We start from the raw sequence: 27649 nt of genomic DNA, 5'->3' as shown, positions 1-27649 counted from the left end.
GTCTGTACATATACGGGTAGGAGCAAAACCATGACTAGGAGTTTATACGCGTTATATTTTTTTTTTGTTTCATCTAAAAATAATTAAAGTCCATATTCTTTTCTTATATCTTCTTCTAATTACGTCAACTCTTTACTTAAACGACAATTCTGTTTTTGCTTTTATCTTGAGTTACAACAAATAAATAACCACCTTTGTTGAATAATATTTTTTTAAAAAGATTGATTCGAAGTTTAACTTTAATTTAAATCATTTTTTAAAAAAAGTTTTTACTTAACCATTGCTTTTCAATCAGAAACACCTTTTGAACAGCTAAGCAAGGTTTGTGAATAAATCATCTTTGGTAAAGTCTCAATGAGAAATGGAACCCACATGAAGAGGGAGGTGCGATTAAAGATATCTTTAAAATTCTTTTCTTTTTATGAAATTGTTTAGAGAGAGAAATAAATGAAAGAGACTAGCACATGAAGACAATGTATAAGAGAATGGTAAAATACAGCTAGCATCAAAACTGGAAGAGAGAGAAGAAGTGTTTCTCACACCTAGCTCTTTATAATGATAAGAGAGAAGCTGTTGCTCTCCATTACTAACCCATTTTGCCAATCAATCACTCTTCACTTCTTCCCACTCCTACTTTTTTCCTTTCTAAGCAATCTCTCTCTCTCATACTATCTGCACAGCACTACTAACAGAGGTTTGAATTCCCTCTGACTCTGTTTCACACACATTCTTGATTTTGGTTTTGCTTTCTTGGGAGTTCTTGAATGTGAAATGAAACTTTAGGAATGGTGTGTAAAGTTAGTGTCGGTGGTGCAATTATGTGGTTTTGATTTCCTTAGCACTCTGTTTTTTTTTCTGTTAACACTTTGTCTTGGTTACTGAGACACTCAACAATTCAAGAAACATAAGAGATAATCAAGAATCTTTACCTAACGGTGACTTTTGACTATTAGACCCATTGGATGGTCTATTGCAATTGAATTGAATGGTCCTCATTATTTCTGAAAAAAATCAAAGAAGGTGGGCCAAAGCAAGTTTATTTTCAAAATTTGATTTTTTTAGACAATTCCAAAATATAGTTCAAAATTTTAAAAAACTTTTGAGAAACTTCTTTACGGTTCAAAACTCTATATATATGTCTCATTTTTATCTTAATTATCAACTTGTTTTTTTTTCCTTTGCAGCTATTTGCTATATTGTAAAAGGAAGATGTTTGGACAAAGCTTCCCGGAGGATCTTGATTGTGGCAACTTCTTTGACAACATGGACGATCTTCTTGATTTTCCCGGTGGTGATATCGATGTCGGTTTCAGCATAGGTGACTCCGATTCTTTTCCTAACATCTGGACTACTCATCACGACACATGGCCAGCAGCTTCTGAACCTGTCTTCGCTTCCAACACAAACTCTGACTCATCACCTGAGCTCTATGTTCCGGTCAGTTTTCACACTAAACTACGCCTTCTTTTCCTTTTCTTTATGTGATTTCTTATGAATTTATCAATTACACAATAAACTATTCTGGATTAATGTTTGTATTATACTATTATTTGTATAGCTGAAATACGCCCTCTTCTTTGATTTCTGACTCATTTAAAAAATAATAATGATATAAATATGTTCTTCAGAATTTACACTATTTAAAAAAAGAAGTAATTTTAGTATTCAGAATACTCTTTATTCTTTCAAATTAATTATTTTAAAATAAATACAAAGTATATTTTTCCTCATAGAAATTGGAGAAAAGAATATAAATTAATTTATATTATTATTTAATAATTTATATTTTTAAATCAAATCAATATAATTGTATTTTATTTTTATTGTTTTTAAAACTACATTCATCTTATTCTTATCAACATTCTAAATATTTATTTATTCATTCACTTTAATTTATTTTTCATTCGTTTTGAGAGCCACGTTACGCTTCATTTTTTACTTTGCCTTTGTTACGTGAATTCACATAATTTTACCAATCACCAGAACAAAATTAATTGCGCCATTTCTCTTGGTTTAGCTGATTTTTATGTTTTCTTTTTATTGAGCTTAATTATCTGCGTACATAATGTGTCTAACAAATACTTTTGTTTGTGGGAAAATTGCAGTTTGAAGATATTGTTAAGGTGGAAAGACCACAAAGCTTTGTAGAGGAATCCTTAGTTGAGAAGAAGGAAGATTCGTTTTTCACAAACACGGATTCATCATCTTCTCATAGCCAATTCAGGAGCTCAAGTCCAGTGTCAGTACTCGAAAGCAGCTCCTCATCGTCTCATACAACCAACACAACCTCACTTGTCCTCCCTGGAAAGCACGGTCGTCCACGCACAAAACGTCCTCGTCCACAGGTCCAGGAGAAAGATAAAGTCAACGACACTGTTTTTGGGGCGGATTCGCGCCTCATCATTAGAATACCAAAGCAGTTTCTCTCTGACCACAGCAAGATGATAACCAAGAAGAAGAAGAAGAAGGCCAAGGTTGTTTCTTCATCTTCTTGGTCGGAGATTGATCTTGAAACCAATGGAAACAACAATGTAGATTCGTGTTCTTCAGAGCAGAATCCTGTTAGGAAATGTATGCACTGTGAGGTCACCAAGACCCCACAATGGAGGCTCGGGCCTATGGGCCCAAAGACGCTTTGCAATGCTTGTGGTGTACGTTACAAATCAGGAAGGCTTTGCCCGGAGTACCGGCCAGCTGCTAGCCCAACGTTTACTCCAGCTCTTCACTCAAACTCCCACAAGAAGGTGGCTGAAATGAGAAACAAGAGATGCAGCAGTGGAAGCTACACAAACGAAGAGAATGATCTGCATGATCTGGTTTTGAACAATGCCTACATTGGCATAGGAGTAGGAAAGAGTCAGAGAGTAGACAAGTTTTAGCTTTAGAAGAGATGGATGAAGAGGAGCAATCAATTGAGGAAGGGGTCAAAAGTTAGATGAGAGTTGATTGTGTTGTATTTTGTATTATTTGTAGTGTGAATGGGCAAAACTCTTGAAACAAAGGAAGAGTAAGTTGGGGAAGAGCAGACGATTTTGAAGATACACTGGAGAGAGAGTTAGGTGTTGAATTTTACATTAAATCTTCCTCTCCTTTTTCTTCCTTTCAATTCTTTGTACTTTTATTGTGAGGATTCTTTTGTAGTTGATTTGTTTAGCAAAAATATTATTTTTGGTTTTGTTAAAATATAATGTTATAAACTGCTAGTTATTAGAATGTTTCCTACCCTTGAAACTACATCTGACTATACAAAGCTTAATACATGGCCTTTTCTTGCTAGCTAAATGTACATGGACCATGATATTATGAATGGTCAAGGTTTTATGGTGAAGTTAATGTTGCGTTTAAATCAGTGTATATAGTAGTATTATATAAGTAATAATGTAAATTAAATGGAAGTTAGTGATTGAGTAAAAGACTTCATAGACGAGCTTTCATGTTTCGTCATTTAGCGAGCTTTCTAAACTCGCACATTGCGTCATTTCATGTTACACACAGTCTCCCTCTCTCTTTTTCCATGGATTTATTCACCTCTTTTTATTTCATAGTTATCGAAATGTTTATGTCAAAAAAAAAAAGTTATCGAAATGTTTATTTTAGCATATTGTCCTTATTTCACGACTTTAGGGGGGTTATTGGAACATGAATTTATGTGGAATTTTATGATTTTAATAGTTGAGAGGATTTTACAAGTTAACTAGATTTAACAAATTTTATCAAATACTTTTACATAGATTTTCATTACTTGTGTATAGAATTCTATTGATTGTTATTAATTTTTAAAGTAAAAAATTAATGGTGGTAGAAAAAAAAGAAAAGAAAATCATTTCAATTAAGACAATTCTTAAACAACTTTTAAAAAAACATTTGTCACAAAAAAGATCTCAAGAAATAAAATGACCAAAATAATTAATTTCTACTTCTTACTTTATAGATATATAAATAATAAAAAAAAAATTATATAATTTCGAAATATATGTTTTAAATTTGAATTTTTGTAAAAACAATTTGAATTATTATTTTTGAAATGTTTAATTAAAAAATACGAAAGTGATTTTTAAAACTATTTTTACAATTTTTATTTAAAATTTTTAATATTTGTTTTCTATTTTTTTAAGTTGTGAATTGTATTATGTTAAAATTGTGATTTGTATATTATTTCATTCTTCAATTTGAGTTTTTGTATGTGAGTGTATTGTATTACATTGATTTCAAAAATCTTATGGGTATAGATGATATTCTCAAAGTTGAGTACTATGAGTAAAAACAAAGAAAATTTACATCCCAATAACAATATATTTTAATAGAATCTTAAAATCAATGAAAACTAAAATTTTCCAATAACAAAGGATTTTGAGTGGAATTTAAAAATCATCACTCAAATAACAATGGATTCTATTTAGATTTTAAAAATTCACAAACCAATAAGAATGATATCTAAAAATTTAATAACTCCTCTAGAATTCTTTGCCCAATAACCCCCCCTTAATGAGTACCAAATATTTTTCTTCTCTTTTGTCTTTTAGTTTATTTTTTACTAGTATTGTGTCCATGCTATGCATGAGAATATTTTTGTTCATAAATAAAAACAAATTTCGTTAGGCCTAATTTACCAAATAACCAAAAATAATAATAATTAAATTGTAGCTAAAAATTGTATGAATTACTTAACTCTGTTTTTTATGCATGTATATATATAATTATAAACACACTTATCATTATTAACCACACACTATATAAAATGAAGTTAGATTTGTTTATAGATTTTATACATTAATCTTGATTAGCTTGTTTGATATAAATATTAGTTTGAAGCTTTCTTGTTTAACTTCTTAAAGATTTTTTGCTTTCGATAATTTTCTAATCTTTGACTTGCAATTTAGGTTTCTTTGGCTTACTGCATTTAGTAATTCATTAAGTATCTCCATTTACAAACAAAACTAATATTCTAAATCTAATGAAAACAATAAAACAACACGTCACAGAGAGTAGGTAATTTTTATCGCTTAATGCATGCTACTATGCCTTTTTAAATCTATATGACATAAATGATCAGCTCACAGCAGACATAACTAAGCAATGAAAGCAGAGCAAATATTTCTATTGACATGTTAATCTGAAAACATGGTAAAAAATTATATGTATAAATGGATAGTCACACATTATAGTGAAGAACACACTAACAAAACAAAGAGAAGTATTATAGGAGATAGCAGATACCTAGTATTTTGATACTAAAGAAATTCAATCTTTAGCTGTTCAAAGGAGATAACACGAGTATAAAGCAAGCCACGTAGCCCGAATCTATCTCTCTCAGTCAAAGAAAAACATGTGTCCTGTGCAAATAGAATCTCCACATAAACAGCAAAATGAGAAGAAAAAAAAAGTTTAGTTAATAAAAAAGCATCAAGCACAGCATAATCAGTCACCTCGCTGATTTATTCAAGAGTTGCAAAATTCATAGTGTTATAAAAACACTTCCCTAAAGTTAAACCTTGAGCATTATGATTTTGAGTTCAAGCAAACGAAATTGATCGAAAGATTATAATAGGAAAACCTTGTTAAACCATGGATCATGAAAGGTAGCAGTACCAGTCTTGGAGAAGCCAGCAATGGTACTCCACATCATGGGTCTCGAAAACCACTCCCAAGATCCGACCAACTCAAACCACACAATACATAATTGCAACCCGCATTTCAGTGATATGACACAAAACTGAAAGGGAAATATTATGTTTTGATCTCTTCTTCTTCTGCCCTAAAGAAGTAGCATATGGCTCTCATATTTTGTTTTTAATCGAATGGGAGTTGCTCAGTTGCTCTGCTGATTGCTCATCGAATATTTATAGGAGTATGAAAAATAAAGGAACCTTCATCAAGAAGATCATGGGTAGTGTCAGTGTAGTGGGTTTCTAGAGAAACCGTATATGGTTGCTTTTTTTTTTCTAAACTATTATTTGTTTTAACTAATTTAGCTTAAATTTTGAAAATATGAATGACATATAAAATTTTAATGGGTAGAGTGACTTGTGCTTTAGTATATAAGAGATTTTTTATGAAGATTAACTTTCTGTATTTTTGAATCCAAAAACAAGTATGAAGCAATAACGGCATAACATCCCTAATCATTATTATTTTTCCTTAAACTTTATTTGTGAATTTTTTTTTTTAAGTTTTGTTTAAGTGTCATTACAACACTCATTTTGAAAGAAAAATGATGATATGCCTCAGTTAAAACGATGACATGGCTTCCCTCTAATTATGACATGTACAAATTTAAAAGTACATACTTTGATTTTTGGTAAGATTATTAAAATAAGATAGTTACAAAATCTGATTACATACTATAAACTTAAACAATACTTATAATTATTATGAACATTATAAAATAGTATAACTTTAAATATAAATGTATATTAAATTGAACTTATGACAAAAAATAGTAAATACTTTTGTATAATTATTTATATTTTCAGCAAAACTAATTATAAAATAATTTAACAAATAAACTATGACAATTTTGATCAAAATTTAAAATTTTAGGAATAATTAAATATTTAAATTATATATGAATCCAAAATATTATTAATAGAGTTTTCAATCTATTTAATTTATATGGATTTAAATGTTACACAATAATTGTTGTGTGATGATTGTTTATTGAGATAAATAAAATAAATAAATTCTATGGATTTAATAAATTTAAACAAAAATATAGCCAGAACTATATTTTTAATATATAAATATAAAATATACAATTTTTTTTATTTTGATTTAATTTTACTTAATTAAACTGAAAATTAAATAAATATTGTTAAGTCATATATAAAAATAAATAATTATTTATGATTATTTATTTTATTTTTAAATAAATAGATAAAAATATATTTATATTTTATATGGTGACAAATATATATATATATATTTTTATTTATTTTACAAGATTTATTTCTGGGCATGTCGCAAGAAACCAACTAGTTAACTATATACGCATGCTCTGAATATCTCTAAACATTGTTAGACAAATAATTTTTTAATTTTTTCTTGTGTGTCATTACCATATTCATTTCAAAAAAATAATGATGACATGTCTTAGTTAAAAAGATGACATGACTTCTCTTTAACAAAGGCATGTATATATTTAATGGTAAATACTTTGATTTTTTGTAAGATTCTTAAAATAAGATAGTTAAATCATCTAATACATACCATAAACATAAATAATAGAGAAATACTTTAGGATAACACTAAATAAAGTTGACATGTCTTAGTTTTTTTTTTTTTTTTTTGACGTCAAAAGACCATTCTATTACTCAAACTTGAGGTGGTCTGGGTAACCAAACCGGAATAGAACAACCAACAAAATGTAACTCCCTATGAAAAGATCTAGCATTCTTAGCCAAAAAATCAGCAGTCCGATTGTGCGTCCGTGGAACGTGAGAGATTTTGAATGCTGGGAAGCATATCTGTAGCGTCCCTATCCTTTCCAATTCTGTCGAAAAGCTTGGCCACGCCTGAGGGTCCTTTACCATTGCAATTAGTTCCTTACAGTCTGTCCCAAAGCTTTGGTAGTTCGAATATTGTAGCATACTCTCCATCGCCCACCGCAGTGCTTCTACTTCCGAGTGTAAGGCTGATTCACGTCGGGGAAGGTTCCTTGTTCCCATAAGTTGAGTGTTCCCTGAACTATCCATCCATGCCCATCCGCTTTCACTAAAGTTAGCAGAAGATGTCCAAGATCCACCTAACAAGCAAATATTTCCCAAGCGTACGACTGATGACATGTCTTAGTTAAAAAGATGACATTGCTTCTCTTTAACAATGACATGTATATATTTAATGGTAAATACTTTGATTTTTTGTAAGATTTTTAAAATCCCTTATATATTAAAGGAGAAGCATTGTAATAAATGCGTTCACACTAAACTGGATACATGTCATGTGTAGAAGCATTGTAATAAATTCGTTCACACTAAAATGGACACATGTCACATGTAGAGACCTTCTCGGCCAAACTCTACATAAATATGTTCACGCTAAGTACTTTACGATTTTTTTTAATATAAAAAACATGTAAGGCTCTTCTTTACGTTATTTTTACTGTTTACGAATAGAGCTGGACAAATTATTCATAAATTTTGATTCGATTCGTTATCCGTTTTGATTCGAACCGAAAAATCCAGATATCTGTAACTCTATGAAGCAAATCAAATACTAAAATGCAATATCCGTAAAAAAAAAAGCAAATCACAAATATCAATATTTATAGGAACGAATATCCAATTTGATTTGCTATATACATATATATACATATATTTATATATACATATATTAAAAGAATTATATATAAGTTATATATATTATAGTTTATATAAATTTTACAATATTTTTGTTTTTACATAATTTCATTTTAAGAATTTTATGTTTCATGTATTATTTTTAAAAATGTCATTTAATATTAATTAACAGTATCTTTATATATTTATCAACCATATTTATATACTTTTACATACACATACATGTGCACATTGACGTGAGCACATTATAAGTAAATATTTACCACAACTGAAATATCTAATTTTTTTGGAAGTTAAAATATTCTTTTTCTTAATGCTTCTTTCACTATCGACCAAATTGTATTAAAATGATTTGTCTTAATAATTTTCTTTTCTTTTTTTAACTATTATCCGTTTAGAAACTATAATATGAAACCATTGGTTCGACATCACGACTATCTAAGATTCATAACATGAAACCAAACAAATAATAATAATTTTTGATTATCACAGAAAAAAAATCAAAAACATCAAACATTTTAACCGAACAAACCAAATAAATATTGATTTAAAATGATAGTTATATTTTAGGAGATTAAAAGCCAAAAAACAACCTAAAACCGAACCGATATCCAGATTAAACAGATTAATTTCTCCTTATTAAAAAATAATGAAACAAATAATCACATTCCGTGCAAAGCGCGGGTTATTACCTAGTAAGATAGTTAAATCATCTGATACATACCATAAACATAAATAATATAGAAATACCCTAGGATAACACTAAAAAAAGTTTTTGTCACAAATATAGATTCTAAGGATCAAAATGACCAAAATCTTTTATTTAAAAGGTAAATATACACTTATTGTATCCGTATGGTTAACTAATTCAAACTTTAGGGTTTAGAGTTAAAGGGTGGAGATTTGAGATTAAATTTTAAAATTTTATAAAATAAAATTTTGAAAATAAAAATTAAAAAAATAGTTTCAAAATGTATTTCGAATTACAAAAAAGAAAATTTGAAAAAATAATAAAAAAAACTATAAAAAAGTTCGAATTTGAAAACATAAATCTGAGACTATACATTTTTATTTATTTATTTGTATTTATATATCTAGGGTATTAAGATCTTTTTACCTATTAAATGAAACAGTTTGGTTATTTTTCTCCTTAGGGTATATTTTTGTGATAATAACTTGAAAATGGTCTATTGAGGAGAATTGCCCTAAATAATATTTATAATTATTATTAACATTTAAAAATAATATACCTGTAAATATAAAATTAATTAAAATGATCTTATGATAAAAGTAGTAAATAATTTCGTATAATCATTTAAATTTTCATAAAATTTAATTATAGAAGAATCTTAAAAAATTAACAATGATCATTTTGATCAAAATTAAAAAAAAAATGAATAATTAATATTTAAGTTATATTTGAATCCAAAGGTATATAGATGATTAATCGAGTTTTTAATCTATTGAATTTATTTAGATTTAAATGGTGTACAATAATTTTTATGTGATGATTAATGATTTATTGAGATAAATAAAATTTATTGATGTAATAAATTTAAACAAAAGAGTGTACTCAGAGTTACACTTTTAAATATAATAAATACAAAATAGACTAAATTTTTTAGTTTAACTTAATTATACTTAATTAAACTGAAAAGGATTAAAAACTGGATTTTAAATGCAAAACTATACCCAAACTTGAATCAAATGCAAAACTAACCTAAAAATCTTGTGAAATTACATCCAGCTCCTTGTGATCAAACAAAAAAACATAACTCATTTTTACGAATATAGTCCCGGAAAGTCGTCTGAATCTTCTGAGATATTGTAAGTCGTCTAGACGAATTCCAGGGAAGTCTTCTGGTGTAGTTGATATTAAAAATAATTTACAATTTTTTTAAAAAATATTTTGACAAGTGAAAAATTAAAATCATGTAATTATAAACAGTTTTAAGTGATATAAATTAAGATATAACAAAATTGAATAGTTTTCAACATAGATGAGTAGAAGTAGTTAATAATGATATTCTTTGGCTTAGGGTTTGACAACATATGTTGTAGTATTGTATGTATTCTTAGGGTTAGATTTTAGAAAGTTTAAATATTTTTTTTTGAAAATTAAATTTTTACCTATATGTGTTTATTTCTGTGTATAGTAAACACTTTTTAAGTTTAATTTGATTTGTTGTAAAAAAAAAAGTTTAATTTGATTTTATGAAGTGTTTAGTTAGTTAATTTAGTTTAGTTATGTTTAGGGTCTAGACGACTAACAAGTAAGTCGTGAAGACTTCTCTGAAAGTCTTCTAACTCCCGCTAAAAATATTTTAGTTTCTCGCTAAAAATATTAAAATCTTCTGAGTGACTTACAAGCAAGTCGTCTAGTAAGTCTTCTATTTGAAAGTCTTATGAATCGAAAATATTTAACCTTATTGGAATTTTTGTCTCCATATATAAAGAAAAATTTACACATTCTCTCATTCTCTCAAATGGCTGCGACAAAAATGGTATGTTCCTGATTCTAAAACTCTCAAACCTCTCTCTAATCTTTTTGAACTTATAAACACCAAACTTTATATTAATTTATTGTTTTTGTCTCATGTCTTTCTCACTTCTCACTAGTTTATCTTGTTTTGCAGGTTTTTCATCACATGGTTATCATCTTCCACTCATTTAAAGGTAGATCTATTAATTTTGGATATGTCTTTTTGTGTGTTCTATAAAGGTAGATCTATCTAATCTTCCACTCATTTTCTCTGTTTTTAAGCCATTTGAACGTTTTTGGATATGCAGGTTTTTCATATGTGGATTTGGATATACAGGTTTTTCAGATCTAGAAGACTTCTGGGACAACTTACCTATTAGTCGTCTAAAATATAATGCGCTAGAAGACTTCCAGGACGACTTACCTGGAAGTCTTCTGACGGAGTTTTCTCACATGTCTCCCTTTCATAACAAATCTGAGCGTTTTGGTAAGTTTTTATGTCTAATTTTTTTTTCATTTGGTAACCTCTTGTTGCATAAATTTATTACCTTTTCGCAAACTAAAACTCTCCAAACCCACTCTTTGACTTGAAAACACCAAACTTTATATGAATTTTTCATTTTTGTCTCATGTCTTTCTCACTAATCTATTTTTTTTGTTGCAGGTTTTTAACAAGATGGTTCTCATCTTCCACTTTGATATATACTTTGTGTGTTCTATAAAAGTATATCTTTATAATCTTCCACTCATTTTCTCTATTTTTAAGCCATTTGAACATTTTTTGATATGCAAGTCTTTTCGATTTGGGTTTGATATACATGTTTTTCAGATCTGGAGCAGATTTTGGAAGACTTATGGGAAGTCTTCTCGGAAGTCTTCTAAAATATAATGCGCTAGAAGACTTCCGAGAAGACATCCCATTAGTCTTCCAAAGTCTTCGAAAATTTAATGTGCTAGAAGACTTCCTTCTAGAAGTTTTCTGACGGAATCTTCTTCCATATCAAGTGGAGTCCAAGCTTGTCTTTGTAGAGAAATGATCTATAATCGTTTTGTTTGTGGTCTGTTTTGTGATTTGCATGTGTACTCCTTAAGTTGTGTTTTTTTTTTTGTAAATTTGAAGATATATTAATAAAAAAATTTGGTAAATATGTTCATATTCCACAATATTATCTTGCCAAAATTACTTGACATAATTGAAGTTACTGATACAACTTCAATAGGAAAACACATTAATACAAAAAACTAATCAAATTTATTACAACTAACGGAGAAGAATTCTCAAGAAAACTTAGTCAAATTCATAAAAGATAAACCATTACATAAGTTCAAAGATATAACACTTTCATTAAAGATATTCTGGGAAGTCTTCTCGGAAGACTTAAATTTAAAGCGGGAAATTGAAATATAAGCGGAAACTTTAAGCGGAAAATTAAAATTTAAGCAGGAAATTCAAAATTTTAAATGAAAATTGAAATTTTAAATTTACTTATGATCTAAGAAGACATATTAAACCTTGTTACTTGATATTCTTGAAGTTACTTAACACTTTTGAAAATTAAATAAACATATCTTAAGGTTACTTAACAAATTTACAAAAACTAACGTAGAAGACTTCTATGGAAGTCTTCAGGAAACATTAATACACATGAATGTCGGTAAACTCATAATTAAAACCAATTAAGTTATGAATTTAATTTAGGAGCTCAAATATCGACTAATATACATGAATTAACAAAAAAAATGTTAAAAAGTCTTTATAGTTTTAGAGAAAATGAAAGTTTATTAAACATTGACGCAGACGACTTCCGCGGAGGTCGTCTGGTAGACTTCTAGGAAGTCGTCCATTTAGGTTAGTTTTGCAATTGATTTTTAACCTAGACGATTTACATGTAAGTCATCTGATGTTAGTTTTGCAATTGAAAAATAAAAAAAAAAACTATTTTTTTCTAGACGATTTACACGAAAGTCGTCCGCCCGACGACTTACATTGAAGTCGTCCAAGATAAGCAAAGTTTGACCAGAATCTCAGAATAAAATCATGGACGACTTTCGTGTAAGTTGTCTAACAGACGACTTCCGTGTAAGTCGTTCAGAAAAAGATAAATTTTTATGTTTTATTTTTCAATTGCAAAACTAACCTGAGACGACTTATATTGAAGTCGTCTAGAAATAACAAAATATTGATTTTTTAAAAATTTTATTAGACGAATTATGTGTAAGTCGTCCAGGAAAAGTCAAATTTCTGACACAATCCGGTCAAATGCAAAACTAACCCGTTTACCCTAGACGACTTACATGGAAGTCGTCTCAAAATTTTTTTTTAGCAAACAAAGATGGACGACTTCTATGTAAGTTGTCTCTAAAAACACATTTAAAAGTCAATTGCAAAACTAACCACTGCATTGACCAGAAGACTTCCATGTAAGTCGTCTACAGCCAGAAGATTTCCATGTAAGTCGTCTACATCCATAAGACTTACCTGGAAGTCGTCTGGGCAAACAGATCTGTAAAAAAAAACTGATTTCATAGTTTCAACCAGTGAAATAACTTGTTTAGCACACATAAGTCTTTTCCAAGCACCCAGAATCTCAAACAAAAGTGACCCACCAAGAATCGTAAAATTCAATGGCTCTATGAACCATAAAAATTTTAGAATCAAAATCTTGAGTTTTTTTGGATGAATATGGAGATAGAGTAAAGATATGTTGTTTTTAGTTCATAAGAATTGAGAAAGAGAAAGTGTAAATCGATTTTAGGTGCATTAAAAGCTTCAAATTGATTGTTCATCGTGGTTGGTGTATCGATGGCAATGACAATCTTGTAAATACTTGAAGATGATGAGGTTAAGAGAGTAAAAATGCCATTTTTCGAAAGAAAAAATAATAATTTAATGACATTTTCGTGAATAATTTGAACTTGTGGGGTGAATAGAGCAAAATAAATTTCCAAAAAAAACATACGTTAGTTTTGTAGTTGACTTTGAGTTTTGAGTCAATTTTGCAAAAACCCCTAATAAATAAGCAGTTAAAATGAATCCTTACATTAATCAATTTTTCTATGTAAAATTAAATTTATTTCTGTATATGTATTCCAAATCTAAAAACAATTATGAAGCAATAACTACATCATTGCCAGATGATCAAATCCCTTCTCTCCATTTCAACTAAAACATATCAGTTTTCTCATTTACCTATGTCGAATCAACAACTGTCGCAGCTCATTTCATTGCAGCAAGATGATTTATACCTTCTCGACCTCAACAAAACAACATCGGTGAAGCTCAACTTGCCCTTTACATTACCGCCCGACCGAACCGGTCTGTAGTCTTCATTGCCGTGGAATCATGTGTCTCACACTTGAAGGCAATAATGACCTAGCCATTTGGAACCCGGGTTCAAAAGAATTCAAGAGAATACTGATGCTTAAACCGGGTCAAACCACAAATACTATGGGATTCGGCTATGACCAAGTCTCTGATGATTATAAGATCGTGACTATAATTGATCGCAAAACCTTTATCTACCCTTTCAAAAAAACAATCTTGAAGAGAAAGCGTGCCACGAGATACTTCTCTTGATTGCAAATTTAAAAACACGACCGGTACAGTTGAGGACCATTGTATGTATTGGATAGCAGACCGGTCACACATCAACAACCCTCGTACGGAAAACACCATCCTATGTTTGATTTTGTCAACGAAGAGTACAAAGAACTGGACCTTCCGGTAAACTGTAAGCAGAATTTTAGTTCATGGGTAGGGTTTTAAGGGGAGAGTTATACATTATTGAGCACTACCCATGTATAAATAATAACATATGTGTATGGTGCCAAAAGAGTAGTGACTAGAAGATCAAGAAATGGCACAGCAACCACCCATGGATCTATATGACTAAACATCTTACAGAATTTAAAAGCTTTGAAGTTGTGTTTGCGTGCATAGCAAGAAACAATGAAGTCTTCATAGTGGTGACATATACAAGAAATGGAGACGAGAAGGTTATGGCGTACAATAAGACTCGAGAGATGTTCACTAAAGTTCCATTTGGTAGTTCTCTGAAAGGGTTTAGATGTATGAATGATTATATATGTCAGTCAAGGACGTCTCAAATTTAAAGATCTTGTTTAAAAAAAATTAGGCTACTAATCTAACTACTATTTATGATAATTAAAATAAAATTATTTAATTATAAATTATTTTATAAGTTACTTTATAATTATAAAACTTGTGCATGATATATTCTCACGTGAATAGTCCATATATAAAATTGGTTCCTCATCAGGAATAACACCTTTCTCATATATGACAAATTACCATATATAATAACTACTCATAACTTGATCATTAACGTCGTTTCCTTTTTTGAATAATATGTAAAATTTATTACAGCCTTAGCTACCGGAAACAGAGCAAATAATTCAAAAACAGAACACTTCCTTTTGTGGAAATTAACGCGTAGAGAGCCAAAGTTGGAGGACACCCTCATGGCGTCGGATCCTCTTAGAAATCATTAATAGACATTGATTACAGATCTGTCTATCAATCATTTTGATCAGCTGACACGCTAAGATTGGTTGAGAGCCATGTCGGCAGATTGTTTCTTTCTCACCAGATAGAATACAACGTCACTTGAAAGCTATAACGCAGAAGGAAAAACTTCAAAGTTGGGAAAGAACGGTCTGCAAGGAGCACCATGATGTCTTGCCATTTATGAGTAAAACGGGAGAGCAGAAATTGTCGAAGTAGACCCATCCACACCCAGTGCGAATAGCTACAGTCGAAAAAGATGATCCCTGGTCTCTAGATGTTGACTGCAAAGGGTGCAGCCTGCACCTATATTAGCGTTACGGACGAGCATTCTATCCCTAGTGGTTAACCTGTCATGCATGGCTAGCCACGCCATGAAAGCATACTTCGGCGTCGAGCAAGAGAACCATATGTATTTGTGCCAGTTTACCGTCGGAGCAGAGACCCGAAGGAGAGACCAAGTATTATGTGTACTGAATGTTGGCTTGAAAACATCCATACTATACTTCCAAACTTGTACATCTGTTCCAGTAGAAATCTAAGTTCGTTGCTTTGCCAGAGCCTCATCAATCATATTATATAAATCAGAGTGAGGTCGACGTGGATACCGACGACACAGTCGCTTTCGGAGAGATTCACATGTCAATACAGCCCCTTTCCCCCACCAGGTCTGATAGTCGTCCCATGTCTGACCAAGCGTGAAACCAGAAAGATGTTTCAAGTCCATTCCTCACTTCCATACGATGAAAAGCATTTGCCCTGTCTCTGTATTTTAAGAGTTTCGTCCACATTCATGATCCCAAGTTTGATGTACTCCACACTGTCCAAAAAGTGTCTCCCTTCAACAGGTTTTATTTTACCCAGCGAGCCCATAGAGAGTGAGATGAGGTGATTCGCCAGAATAGTTTCAAACAGCAAGTAACATTAATCTCTTTCAACGGTTGTTGATATACCATTGATTTTACCCACTTTTAGTCATGATATATAAGTGTTTTATCATATATTTACTACGATTTGGAGTTTGTTTAGAGTGTTTTCAGGTTCAGGTACGTTTTGGAGAAATATGGTGATTTTGGGGTCTTTTGGAACCTTTTGAGTGCTGCACGGATGTGTCAGATGTTTAGATATGAACGGAGACTTTTCCACGGTGCGATTGAGCTGATATTTTGACACAAAATATAGATTTGAATTAGCTTTCCAATGCCACCGGTTTGATGTCATTCCAACGGTTAGATCAGAGGTTATGTCTGTTTTACTGAAGAGTGGCCAGTCTGTCTCGCAAGAGAGAGCTGTCGAGGAGATGAAAGAACGTCGATCGACGGTGCACCCTTAGTGTCCATCAACGGTGATTCCAGAACACGGGCCGGGTATATTTCAAGACCGACTTAAGAACAGAAGCAAACAAAAATTACCAGAATACTCATGGACGACCTAAAACCCTATTTATGTGTTTTCTAAGCCATTGTTAACGGGTAAGCTTTATTTTTATTCATAGTCTTAGGTTAGGAGAGAAGGGAGGAAGTCCTCCAGAGTCCTCCTGGAACTCTTTTGGTTTTTATATCTATTGTTATTTCATCAATTCTTTCTATGGTTTCCGATGACAACTATCATGCTTGAATAGATTCATCGTGTTAAATTTAGGGTTCAGATAGTCATGAGGGATTAGCCCCCTATAGAATTGCTGAGTTGTCTTGATATGAATCAATTGAATTGAACTTATTGCTTGTGTTCTAGAGTAGCTAACTATAACCCTGAACTTAGGTAATTGAGCGCAAGCGAAAGCATGGTCCTTTGTCTGAACTAATTCATATTGTGCTAGGATTGCTAGAAACAAACGACAGTTGATTTAGGAATCCTAGTGAACTGTTCAAACCCTCTCGCTAAAGCTTGTTAGAAGGAACGTCGATCGACAAGTCTCTAGTTGTATTGATCGGCGATCTTAGGTGTATCGATCGACAGCTTGTTGCTAGAGTCGATCGACAGCTCGTTGCTAACGTCGATCGACACTTTCTCAGGATCAACAAACAAAAGTTGAGATCTTAGATTTGGCAATAGATAGTTTAAAAATACGGAAGTTGATCTGGCAATAGATATTCTTATTGTTTGAGTTCTAGAATATCCAATATATGCTTAGTCTCTATATCTCTATAATCCTGGTTGTCTGAATAGAAACCCCCCTAAGTCTAACACCTTTCATATTTGTCTTAAACCCCAAATCAATCAACCGAGCAACTACATTGCTCACCACTGCTATTTACATTTAAACCATTTGACCTAGTTTAATCACATAACTATTAGATCTTGTGTGCCTTAGCTCCCTGTGAATTTGATCCCTAAGTGTTACAGCTCGACCTCTTATTTGAGAGAGTAAATCACTCCTTATGGTAATTTGAGTGATATCAGTCGTAAACCAAGCCTTCCCTCTTATTTCAGTGTTGTTACTGTGTCCCAAGCTACCTTCGCTCGCTTCTTGTTTATCTCTTTCAAGCATTCTCCAGGTATACAAAAAGAAGACATCCAAAAATTTGCAAATACTCATTAGAACCGACTTGATAAGCTGCAAGCGACCCACCATTCATAAGAATCTGTACGTCCAACAGCTTATATGCTTTTTAATTTTTCAATGAGTGGCTGATAGTTATTCTTTCGCATTCTTTTAGTTAGGAGAGGCAATACCAAGGGAGCACACCAACTGCCAATCTATATTGATTCTGGATTTCTTGTCGCGTTGCATCATCAACCCCATCATCAACCCCAGCACAAAAAATGTAGACTTCTCAACACTCATCAGTAACCCAGAAATGGCTGCAAAGTTACTAAAGACCTCGGGAATGCTTTCTATAGACCGAGAGTTACCATCTGAGAACATTAGAATGTCGTCAGAAAAACTCAAGTGAGTGAGACTTAGATTCTTACACTTTGGGTGGTAGCCCATCTTATGATCATCTGCTGATTTATCCAACATCTTCGATAAACATGCATACTAATTACAAATAATTAAGGTGATAGAGCACAACCTAGCCTTAGTCCTCTTTCACTCCTAGAGAAACCAGACAGCTCACTAACGTCGTTTTTTTTTCTTCAAATATTCGTTAATTATCAAGTCAGAAATAAGCATGAAATGTATAAAAAACTCAGGAATGGTATTCAACAACAAATATACCAAAGCGAAGAGTTTATGGGGTGGCGGTTTGTATCTGAATGTTCAGGTATCAAGCTAGCTTGAACTAATATTCAGAAGTCGCTTTTTAGAAAGGTTGCATCTCATTGTGAAGCTATATGCTGCTAGTAATATTACCTCTACGAAAACTGTGCTCAAAATTTTCTACTCGACATACATTATAGCTTTATACAAATATATTGATCACTCGGTCCTAAGAAGTAAGAAACTCTTATGTTCCCAAATTTAAAAGATTATATTTGATTACACCATTTTAAATTTCTTACTATATATATTATAATACCAGTAAAACACAACTAATGAAAAATGATATAAGCTTAAGAAGTTGAAATCTTTTGGATGCAAATTGAAATAAATCATTAAGGATTTTTCTCGAGCAAAATATCTCATAAGCATACGATCTAGAGCTTGTAACTAAGGCATTGGGACAAGTGGCAGTATAGTGGGACAAGTGGCAGTAATGGACAATTCAACTCATCTAACCTGTAAACGATCGACACTTTCAGGAGATTCAAACTGTGACGGGTCGTCAGCATCCACGTGGTGTTTTGTGATTGGTTTCATGGTTAGATCTCATATTACGTAGTTGTAATAATACCAGAAGGAAAGATCTAATAGCATGATGTAACACGTGTTGAGATCTCCTTCGTGTTCAAACGTCAGATTGGTCTTTAGAATCGAATTAGGTGAACAATAGATTTTTCCAATCGTTTGATAAAAAAAAATAGATTTTTCCAGTCTTCCCTTCTCATGTTCCTCGTTTCACTATCCACGTCCTGGACGTAGAGATTTTTCTCTACAACAATTTTAGTTTATACCGTAGCAGGAAACTCTAAAATCAATATAGACCATAACTCCTTGCACCTTTTACAAACTTATTGATTGATCATCGTATTTGTCGTGGGGAAAATATGTGAGATTATAAAAAATTGAAGAAACCTTTACATCTTTGAAACGTTCAGTATTATCCTCTCTATTTTTAGTTTTTACAGTATAGATCTTTATTACTATACGATAAATATAATTTATTAACCACTAAATCTACTTGCACACATCTCTAGTACTGATGCAGTATACGAAGACGTCGCGTCTCCATCTCTTATGGGTCGTATGGGCTAAGTGTATCATGGGCTTTATTAATTGTACATTAACATATTAACGTGGCTTTTGTTATTAGATTAGGGTTTTCATTAGTTTTGTTATTTAAGCTTAGTCTTGCCTTTGTAGTCGATTAGTTTTTGACATTTAATAAAATAACATAGAGAACGAATCATCTATTTTCCCTTGTTCTCGGATAGAGCTAGACTCTCAACAATCTCAAGAAGACAACGTTTCCTAGGTATTCTACGAATCAATAGGTTACTTGTATTATCTGTAGTTTCCGCTACACCATTTGGTATCAGAACTGCATGTCTTTGATTTCTTAATTAAAGAACGATTATGAATGTCATGTTGATTGGTAGTTGCTACACTTTCGAGGACGAAAGTCCTTTTGTCGAGGGAGAATACCATGAGATCTATCGAGAGATCTATGGTGATCCGATTTATGATGTATACGAAGATGATGACGTTTCAGTGGAGCTTTTGGAGAACCTTATAACCCTATCAAGATGTTTTGATTTGAAGAAGATAATGATGGCTTGAATACAGATTTGGATTTGAGGTTTGATGAATATATCATTGCACTGGTATATCTGTGGAGAAACAAGATTCGAGGTCGAATCTTTTCATCGTCGGAGGGACTGATGCAGTATACGAAGACGTCGCGTCTCCATCTCTTAGAGCATGATTATCCCTAAAATTTTTAGAGGGTTTCTTAATTTTTTTTTTGTTTGATTAAAAAAAAATTTAAAAAATCACCAATCGCGAACCACAACGTGTCAGTGGGGCCCGTGTACAGTGCAGAAAACCCACTTAACTCGATCCTTATCTGACGCCTTTTGTGATCGGTTTTTGCCATTTCTGTAGGCCCCATAAACTTAGAAACTCCATTATCACCTGCGATAATTGTGGTCTTATGGGTCGTATGGGCTAAGTGTATCATGGGCTTTATTAATTGTACATTAACATATTAACGTGGCTTTTGTTATTAGATTAGGGTTTTCATTAATTTTGTTATTTAAGCTTAGTCTTGCCTTTGTAGTCGATTAGTTTTTGACATTTAATAAAATAACATAGATAAAGAATCATCTCTTTTCTCTTGTTTTCGGATAGAGTTAGACTCTCAACGATCTCAAAAAGACAACGTTTCCTAGGTATTCTAAGAATCAATAGGTTACTTGTGTTATCTGTAGTTTCAGCTACACCAAGTACAAAGTGCACTAGTTTAATCAAAGAAACAAATGTTCTTTATTGTTTTTTTTGTGTAAACAACGAATATTTTTGAGCTATGTTATGTATTATGGGACACAAAACTATAACTAGCCAACTTCCGATTTTACTTTTACATGTACTAATAATATTTTTACCAACTTTAATCAAGTAGTTTCCGTAAAAAATAAAAAAAATATGTTAAATAGTGACGTGGTACTTTGACTTGGAAAATCAAAGTTTGGAGTTATAGGAAGCACGAGCATTATAAGAAAAAGTGTTATATATGAGTTGTTCTATTGCAATGCCGACTACGCAAGGATACACATAGGCATCTTAGTCAATACAAACAGCAAACACAGATACACAAATACCTATATATAAATATTCTGCTTCAGGCCCTATGAACACAAGCATTACGAGCAACGGTTGATAGCTTAACACAACAACACACACACACACACACACATAAATGCCGAGTTACATTTCCTTCATTTATCTGTTTCTTTTATATATTTCTATATATTTCTTTTATCTGTTTCACCCCAAACTACCTTTGTCAATGCATCGAGACCCTTAAAGAAATCGAATAAGTCGGCCGGCCAGCCGAGCGTGAATACAATTAACACAAGCGAACCGGGCACTATCCACGGTGGAACGATGATAAATGACTGTCTTCCAACGGGATTTCGCTTCAACTCCGCTCCTAGCCGCTACATAAACAACCATGCTTTAGGTTCAAAACTTTGTTCTACTACACCAGATAAAACCATTCCTAAGCCATAACGAAGGTCCTACTCCTATGCCATCTCATGATGAATATGTATATTTCACCTATTTGTTTTAACTTTCTACGCTTGGGTTATCTCTTGAACAACCCATGTATGTGTTCCTTAATTGATTGTTTTCTAGTATTCTGTATATATATTATGTAAGCAATACGTGCTGTTACATAGATCATATTTGAAAGTAATGTTGGTAATAGTTTATATGAAATTATTCTTTAGAAAAGTGATCAAACTCGGGTTCTCGTAATTTCATTTTGTGTAAGTGTATCTTGCGCATATAGTATATATGGTGGTTTTCAAAGAGACACAACACCATACTAAAGAAACACAATCCCCCATCACAACCATGGTCACACAGAAACCCAATTACTGCAGCCACACAAAGACTCCCTAAACACAAATTAGTCTTTTACCAAGTGTAATTGGTGCATTCAAACTAAGTCAACAATATTTTAACTCAGTTTTTATTCCGCTTGTTGCTTTGCAAACTCAAGCCACTATGTTCTAGATTTAATCAATGGATTGAAAAAAAGGACAACACTACTCTCCATGAGAAGACTACTAATGAGACAAAAAAATAATTAGGTTATGCTGTTCAGACCAAATTAATGGTATTTTAGGGGTGGGCGTGAGCATACTTGATATTCGGTTTGACTTGTTCAAATAGTTAAAATTGCTACTTGTACTTGACTCATTTAAAATAAGTACTTGGCATACCAAATACTTGTCGAAATTTTAAATACTTACAAGCTACTTTATTTATTTTGTTACCTGCTCAAATCCAAATTACTTGATTATTTAAATCTATACTTGAATTTAAAATATTTGAAAACTCAAACTATAATAGATTTTGGATTGAAAATTAGATTATAGGTTTCAATATTTTTAATAAATATTTTAGACTTTTAAATAACAAATCTCTATTGAGTTTTGTTTATAGAAATGTAAATGTCAACATTTATATTGAGTTTTGTGTTTATAAAGATTAAAGATATAAAAGTTAATAACACATACTTGATAAATATTAAGTATCATTATTATATATGAAAAACGAGTAGCAAGTAAACGAGTCAAATAGTTATGAAAATAACTAGACTTGGTATATGACTTATATTTGGAAGTAATTAAAATTAAATATTTGTTACTTTTTCATAGGGGTGGGAAAAAACTGAACCAAACCGAACCAAACCGACCCAACCGAACCCAAACCAATCCAAACCAAACCAAAGTATATGTCTAACCCATTTAGTTCAAGATTTTATTAGCCCAAATGGTTCCGTTTGGTTTGGTTTTAACCGAACTAAACTGAAAAAAGTGTTTTTAATTAGATTAATTAAATATATACTAATAATATTAAAATTAATATATTTAACCATTTAGCCTAAACAACTAAACACATTTTATACATTTTAATTTTAAATGAATAAAATTAACACAACTAAAAAAAAGAATATGAATTTCATACATTAGCATCAAATGGAAAAATTATTTTAAGATATTTATATTAGGTTTAAAGATAATAATATAAAATTATTAGATTACATTTTTTTACATATTTATTGTGATATTTGGTTTTACGTTTAAATATGAAAAAATAATAATTTAGTGAATGATGATATGTTTATGTTTTTATAAATCATATTTTTGTAATTCAACTAAAAAAACTAAAAAATCAACTCGGTTGAATTGAAAAATATAAACAAAAAAAAATTAAACTGAACTAAAACCAAACCGAACATAAATTGAACCAAATTAAAACCGAACCAAACCGAATATCGAATAATTATGCCTAAATAAATATTTGTTACTTGATGTTTTCTTTTCTCCTTAAAAAAAAATAAAATACAGGTAAATATTTTAAATTTAAAGAAAATCATATATAAAATACGAAATTATGGCTTCAAATAAATAAAGGGGAATTTGAACCCTATAACAATAAAAAAACACAAACCTACTATATAACCAAAAAGACCCTTTGTCTCCTCATTTTTCTTTTTATCTCTCTCTAATCTCATAATAAAAATCTAATTACTCTTTTTTTTTTTTTTTTTTTTTGGTTATTTGGTTATTTGGCAAATAAGCCCTAAATAAAGAGCGAGCCTTTAAAATAAAACTCGAAAATCTTTGGCAAAGTCAAAATTACCGGACGTTCTTCTTCTCCGATTCGGTGCCATCAGCGCCCAGAACTTGGATACGATCTCTCATCTCTATACGGTATGTGATGTGCTGCTTCTCTTCCAGGCAAGTTTTCTTCTTTCTTTTTCACGCTTCTCTGTTTTGTTGAATTGATCATCCCATTAGTCTTCGATTATACGAGAGAAATAACTTATTTGCAATACCCTCAATTTCAGAAAAGGTGAAACCTTTGGGGTTTAATTAGAATATTCACGAAATTTAGGGGTCATTTGCGTTAATTTAGGGTTTCCGTGTGAAGAACAAATGGGGTTTTGAAGATGATGTGTGTGTTGTTCAGACAGGAACTCTGGAGCCTTAAACGGTCTTAGTAGCTCAGAGAATGCAGATGCTAAGAATCTACGCGTAAAGGTGCGAGCCTTTGTGTTTAGTTAATAGCAGCTAAGGAAGTTCATTGCTTTTATATTTAATTCTTCACATCTCTGAAAACATTATATTTGTTAGTGATGGGTGGTAACCCTCAACTTTCTTTCTCTCCATAGCGCTAAGTACAAGGGAGAAACTGTGTTGTATCTTTGCGCAAGGCAAAGAGCTAACTTTTGGGTTTACGTGAATGCAGTTAGTTCTGTTAGGAGACTCTGGCGTGGGTAAAAGCTGTATTGTCCTTCGGTTTGTGCGTGGTGAGTTTGATACAACATCTAAGGTAAGTAAGTAAAGCATTATTATCTAATCTTTTTTACCATCTAATACTATGTGGCATATGTGAGTGACTATTAGAGTTATATTCTTATCTGTCATTGAATCTCAAAACTATCCAGGTGACTGTTGGAGCGTCGTTCTTGTCCCAGACAATAGCCTTGCAAGACTCTACCACGGTGAAGTTTGAAATATGGGATACAGCAGGGCAAGAGAGGTGTTAAAACCCTCCCTCCATGTAGATTTGTGTTAGTTAACTAAATCAACGCCTTGTGTGTTCGTTATAGCTTAATTTGTGTTACACTCGAATTATCTTAGGTATTCTGCTCTTGCGCCACTATACTAACGTGGAGCTGCAGTTGCTGTCATTGTGTATGATATAACAAGCCCTGAATCTTTTAAGAAAGCTCAGTATTGGGTTAAGGTATGTTTTCAAGTGGCTCTCATATGATTTGAATGGCTGAAACATTGGACTTTGCCCTTTAAATCTATAACAGGAACTGCAAAAGCATGGAGCTCCGGATATTGTTATGGCTTTGGTTGGTAACAAAGCTGATCTACATGAAAAAAGAGAAGTACTAACCGATGTGAGTTTTTGCATTAACCTAGCTTCAATAGAACATTTTGTTACCACTTTCACTGTTCTTGCTTCTTCTTCAGCCAGCGTGTATGATATTCTCAGCTCTTTTAACAGGATGGTATGGAGCTTGCAGAGAAGAATGGCATGTTCTTTATTGACACGTCAGCCAAGACAGCAGATAACATAAACCAACTGTTTGAGGTGTTGTGCATTTCTTTATGGCCACAGGTTTTTTAACCAAATGTCTTGTCATCCGGCATTAATGTGTGCATTTTGTTCTCATCTGATAGGAAATTGGCAAGAGGCTACCTCGTCCTTCTCCTTCATCGTGATTTGGAATGTTGGATCATCGTCAGGGAAATGCAAACACTCTTGCCCCGACTATACTAAACGTTTCATACTTTCATGTAATGTTTAAACGGTGTTGTATAATGTGAAGACTTGAGATTGGAGAGTAAATGAACCAGTAAAGTGGAAAGCCAAATTAAGCAACTTTGGGGATCATCACGTTAGATATCTAATTGTGTTTCATCAAATAAGAGCTGTGAGAGAGAACGTAGCAGCCAGCTATCTACAGTGAATTTCCATACCTGCAAGCCAAATCATTGGCTCAACACTACTTGAAATATCCTCGTTCTTTTATGTTTCTCTCTTCCTGCCACCTCTCCTCACTCTTATAACGAAAAGAGTAAAACAGCTAGACCACCTTCACTTTGTTTCTCATCATCGAACATCCTATTCATATATATCTTACAAGTCTTAATAAACCGATCACGTGAATTTTTTTAGTCTCAGTTCATAGTACAGTATATGTGTTTAAGAAGTCTGATGAGACTATATATTTAAGAGAGAGAGAGAGAGAGAGAGAGAGAGAGAGAGTATTAATGATATTGTGGTTGTATAAGGAGAAGCTAAGATGATACAATGTTACAAAAACTGGGCCTTAACTCTGTGACATCTATAATGGGCTTATAAAAAGAATGGCCCAGTAGCAATAAATTTCAAAACGTGACTGTTGCTCCACCGTTTTAAACCTTAAAATTAGGGTTTCTGTGTTTACTCTTCAATATCAATCTATCGACAACCTCTCTCTCGTGAAACTCACCAACCACAGAATAGTTTTGAAGGTTAACCTAGGTTTTATCGGTGTGAACATTGATCCTGAAGTTAGTTGAAACAATGACGATGATGGTATCAAAACTTCCAATTGATTTGGTGGAGGAGATTCTCTCTAGGGTTCCACTTAAATCTATAGGAGCAGTACGATCTACTTGCAAAAAGTGGAACGCTTTATCCAAATATGAGAGTTTTAGAGATAAACACATAAGCAAAACATCAAGGGGAAAAGAGTTTCTGATGAACACGAGAGATCATAGGGTTTATTTGATCAACGTCAACCATTACAAAACTCACGTCAACAAGTTTGATCTATCCGTGAAGCGTAAGGGTACACTTATGACTCGAGAAAATTCAGGTGAAGTAATATCTATAAGGTAAGTCTATCAGTGCAATGGTTTAATACTATGTGTATTGAGAGACATACATAATATGTTTGTGGTTTGGAATCCGTATTTGTGTAAAAGAAGATGGATTAAGTGGCCTAGTGGCCGATTTGAAGAAGATCAGATTGCGTTTGGATACGACAAATCCTCTTGTGGTAGCTTCAAAATCTTGATGTTTTGCTATACTTATAATCAATACGATACTATTAATCAATTCGTAATATACGATTCTAACTCAAACTCATGGAGGGTAACTGATGTTCCTGATGAGACTTTAGATAGCTTTGGTGTGTTTTTAGGTATCTTTGTGTCTTTGAAGGAAGACTATTACTCGTATGCTAGAGATCAGGAATCACATGGTTTCTTAAGGTGTTTTGATTTTACAAGAGAGAGGTTTGGACCGCGTCTGCCTCTGCCAGTTGATCCTAGTATTGTACATGGTGTGTCTCTGTCTACATACGGTTAGAGAAGAGCAGCTTGGGCTGTTAGTAAACCGGTCCGACACGTATAAGATGGAGGTTTGGGTTACCAATAAAACTGAGCCGGATGCTGTCTTGGACGAACTTCCTCAAGGTTGATATGAATTCAGTAGGTAGGTATATCGGTTCTGGTAGTTTCTACATTGTGGAGGAGGAGAACATGGTTGTGGTTTTTGGTGGACGCAAGAGAATGTTTAGAACTTGCATCGTTGGAGAGAATGGTTATTTTACAAAAAAGGATCTTAGAAAATGTATAGACATACATCTTGAGCCATTTGTGGCCTCTTATGTTCCAACTTCTGCGCAAATCATGTGAGGACCAGGTTATGTGTGTTAGACCGTTTACATTTTCGTTTCTGCTTTCATGTTGCTCTTTGAAAAATATTAGTCAATAAAAATGTTGTCATTCTTGCTCATCTCTTCTATATCTGCAAAATATCATAAAGAATTAAGAATGAGGACCGTGCCTGTCATTTACATGTTTTTTCAAATAACTTTATATAGTCAATGAATAATCTCACCTCTTCTATGCAATATAATCAAGAATTTTTTTTTTTTAAATTCACAAAAACAGGTAACCATTCCTATGATTTATTTACTTGTGTTCATCTCAGCAACCATGGCTTCCTCTACTCAGTTGAGATCTCCATACCCCCCCCCCCCCCCCCCCCCCCCCCCC

The 27649-nt window shown here is 32.2% G+C and overlaps 2 protein-coding genes and 2 pseudogenes across 3 annotated transcripts; all 4 read left to right on the top strand.

Moving 5' to 3' along the window:
- Positions 1–447: 447 nt before the first annotated feature.
- Positions 448–3213, top strand: LOC106391253 (GATA transcription factor 8). 2 transcript variants are annotated; one of them, XM_013831855.3, is made up of 3 exons: positions 448–694; positions 1185–1437; positions 2106–3213. In XM_013831855.3, the coding sequence occupies exons 2-3, from the start codon at positions 1210–1212 to the stop codon at positions 2877–2879; spliced, it is 1002 nt and encodes a 333-aa protein (XP_013687309.2). In that variant the 5' UTR covers positions 448–694; positions 1185–1209; the 3' UTR covers positions 2880–3213. The 2 variants fall into 2 exon arrangements, with proteins under 2 accessions (XP_013687309.2, XP_013687308.2); XM_013831854.3 differs by having other exon boundaries at positions 535–1020.
- Positions 3214–13431: 10218 nt separating this feature from the next.
- On the top strand, positions 13432–14542 carry LOC106393981 (annotated as a pseudogene).
- Positions 14543–23796: 9254 nt separating this feature from the next.
- LOC111198532 lies at positions 23797–25481 on the top strand (annotated as a pseudogene).
- Positions 25482–26168: 687 nt separating this feature from the next.
- LOC106393979 (F-box protein At3g20690-like) lies at positions 26169–27069 on the top strand. Its single transcript, XM_013834611.1, has 4 exons — positions 26169–26482; positions 26576–26646; positions 26791–26860; positions 26958–27069. The coding sequence occupies exons 1-4, from the start codon at positions 26169–26171 to the stop codon at positions 27067–27069; spliced, it is 567 nt and encodes a 188-aa protein (XP_013690065.1).
- Positions 27070–27649: the final 580 nt, after the last annotated feature.

The sequence above is a fragment of the Brassica napus genome, chromosome C4 (assembly GCF_020379485.1).
Source record: "Brassica napus cultivar Da-Ae chromosome C4, Da-Ae, whole genome shotgun sequence".
Classification (NCBI taxonomy): Eukaryota; Viridiplantae; Streptophyta; class Magnoliopsida; order Brassicales; family Brassicaceae; genus Brassica; species Brassica napus.
Note: the sequence above shows the minus strand (reverse complement) of the source record. Positions and strands in the feature narration are given on the sequence as shown.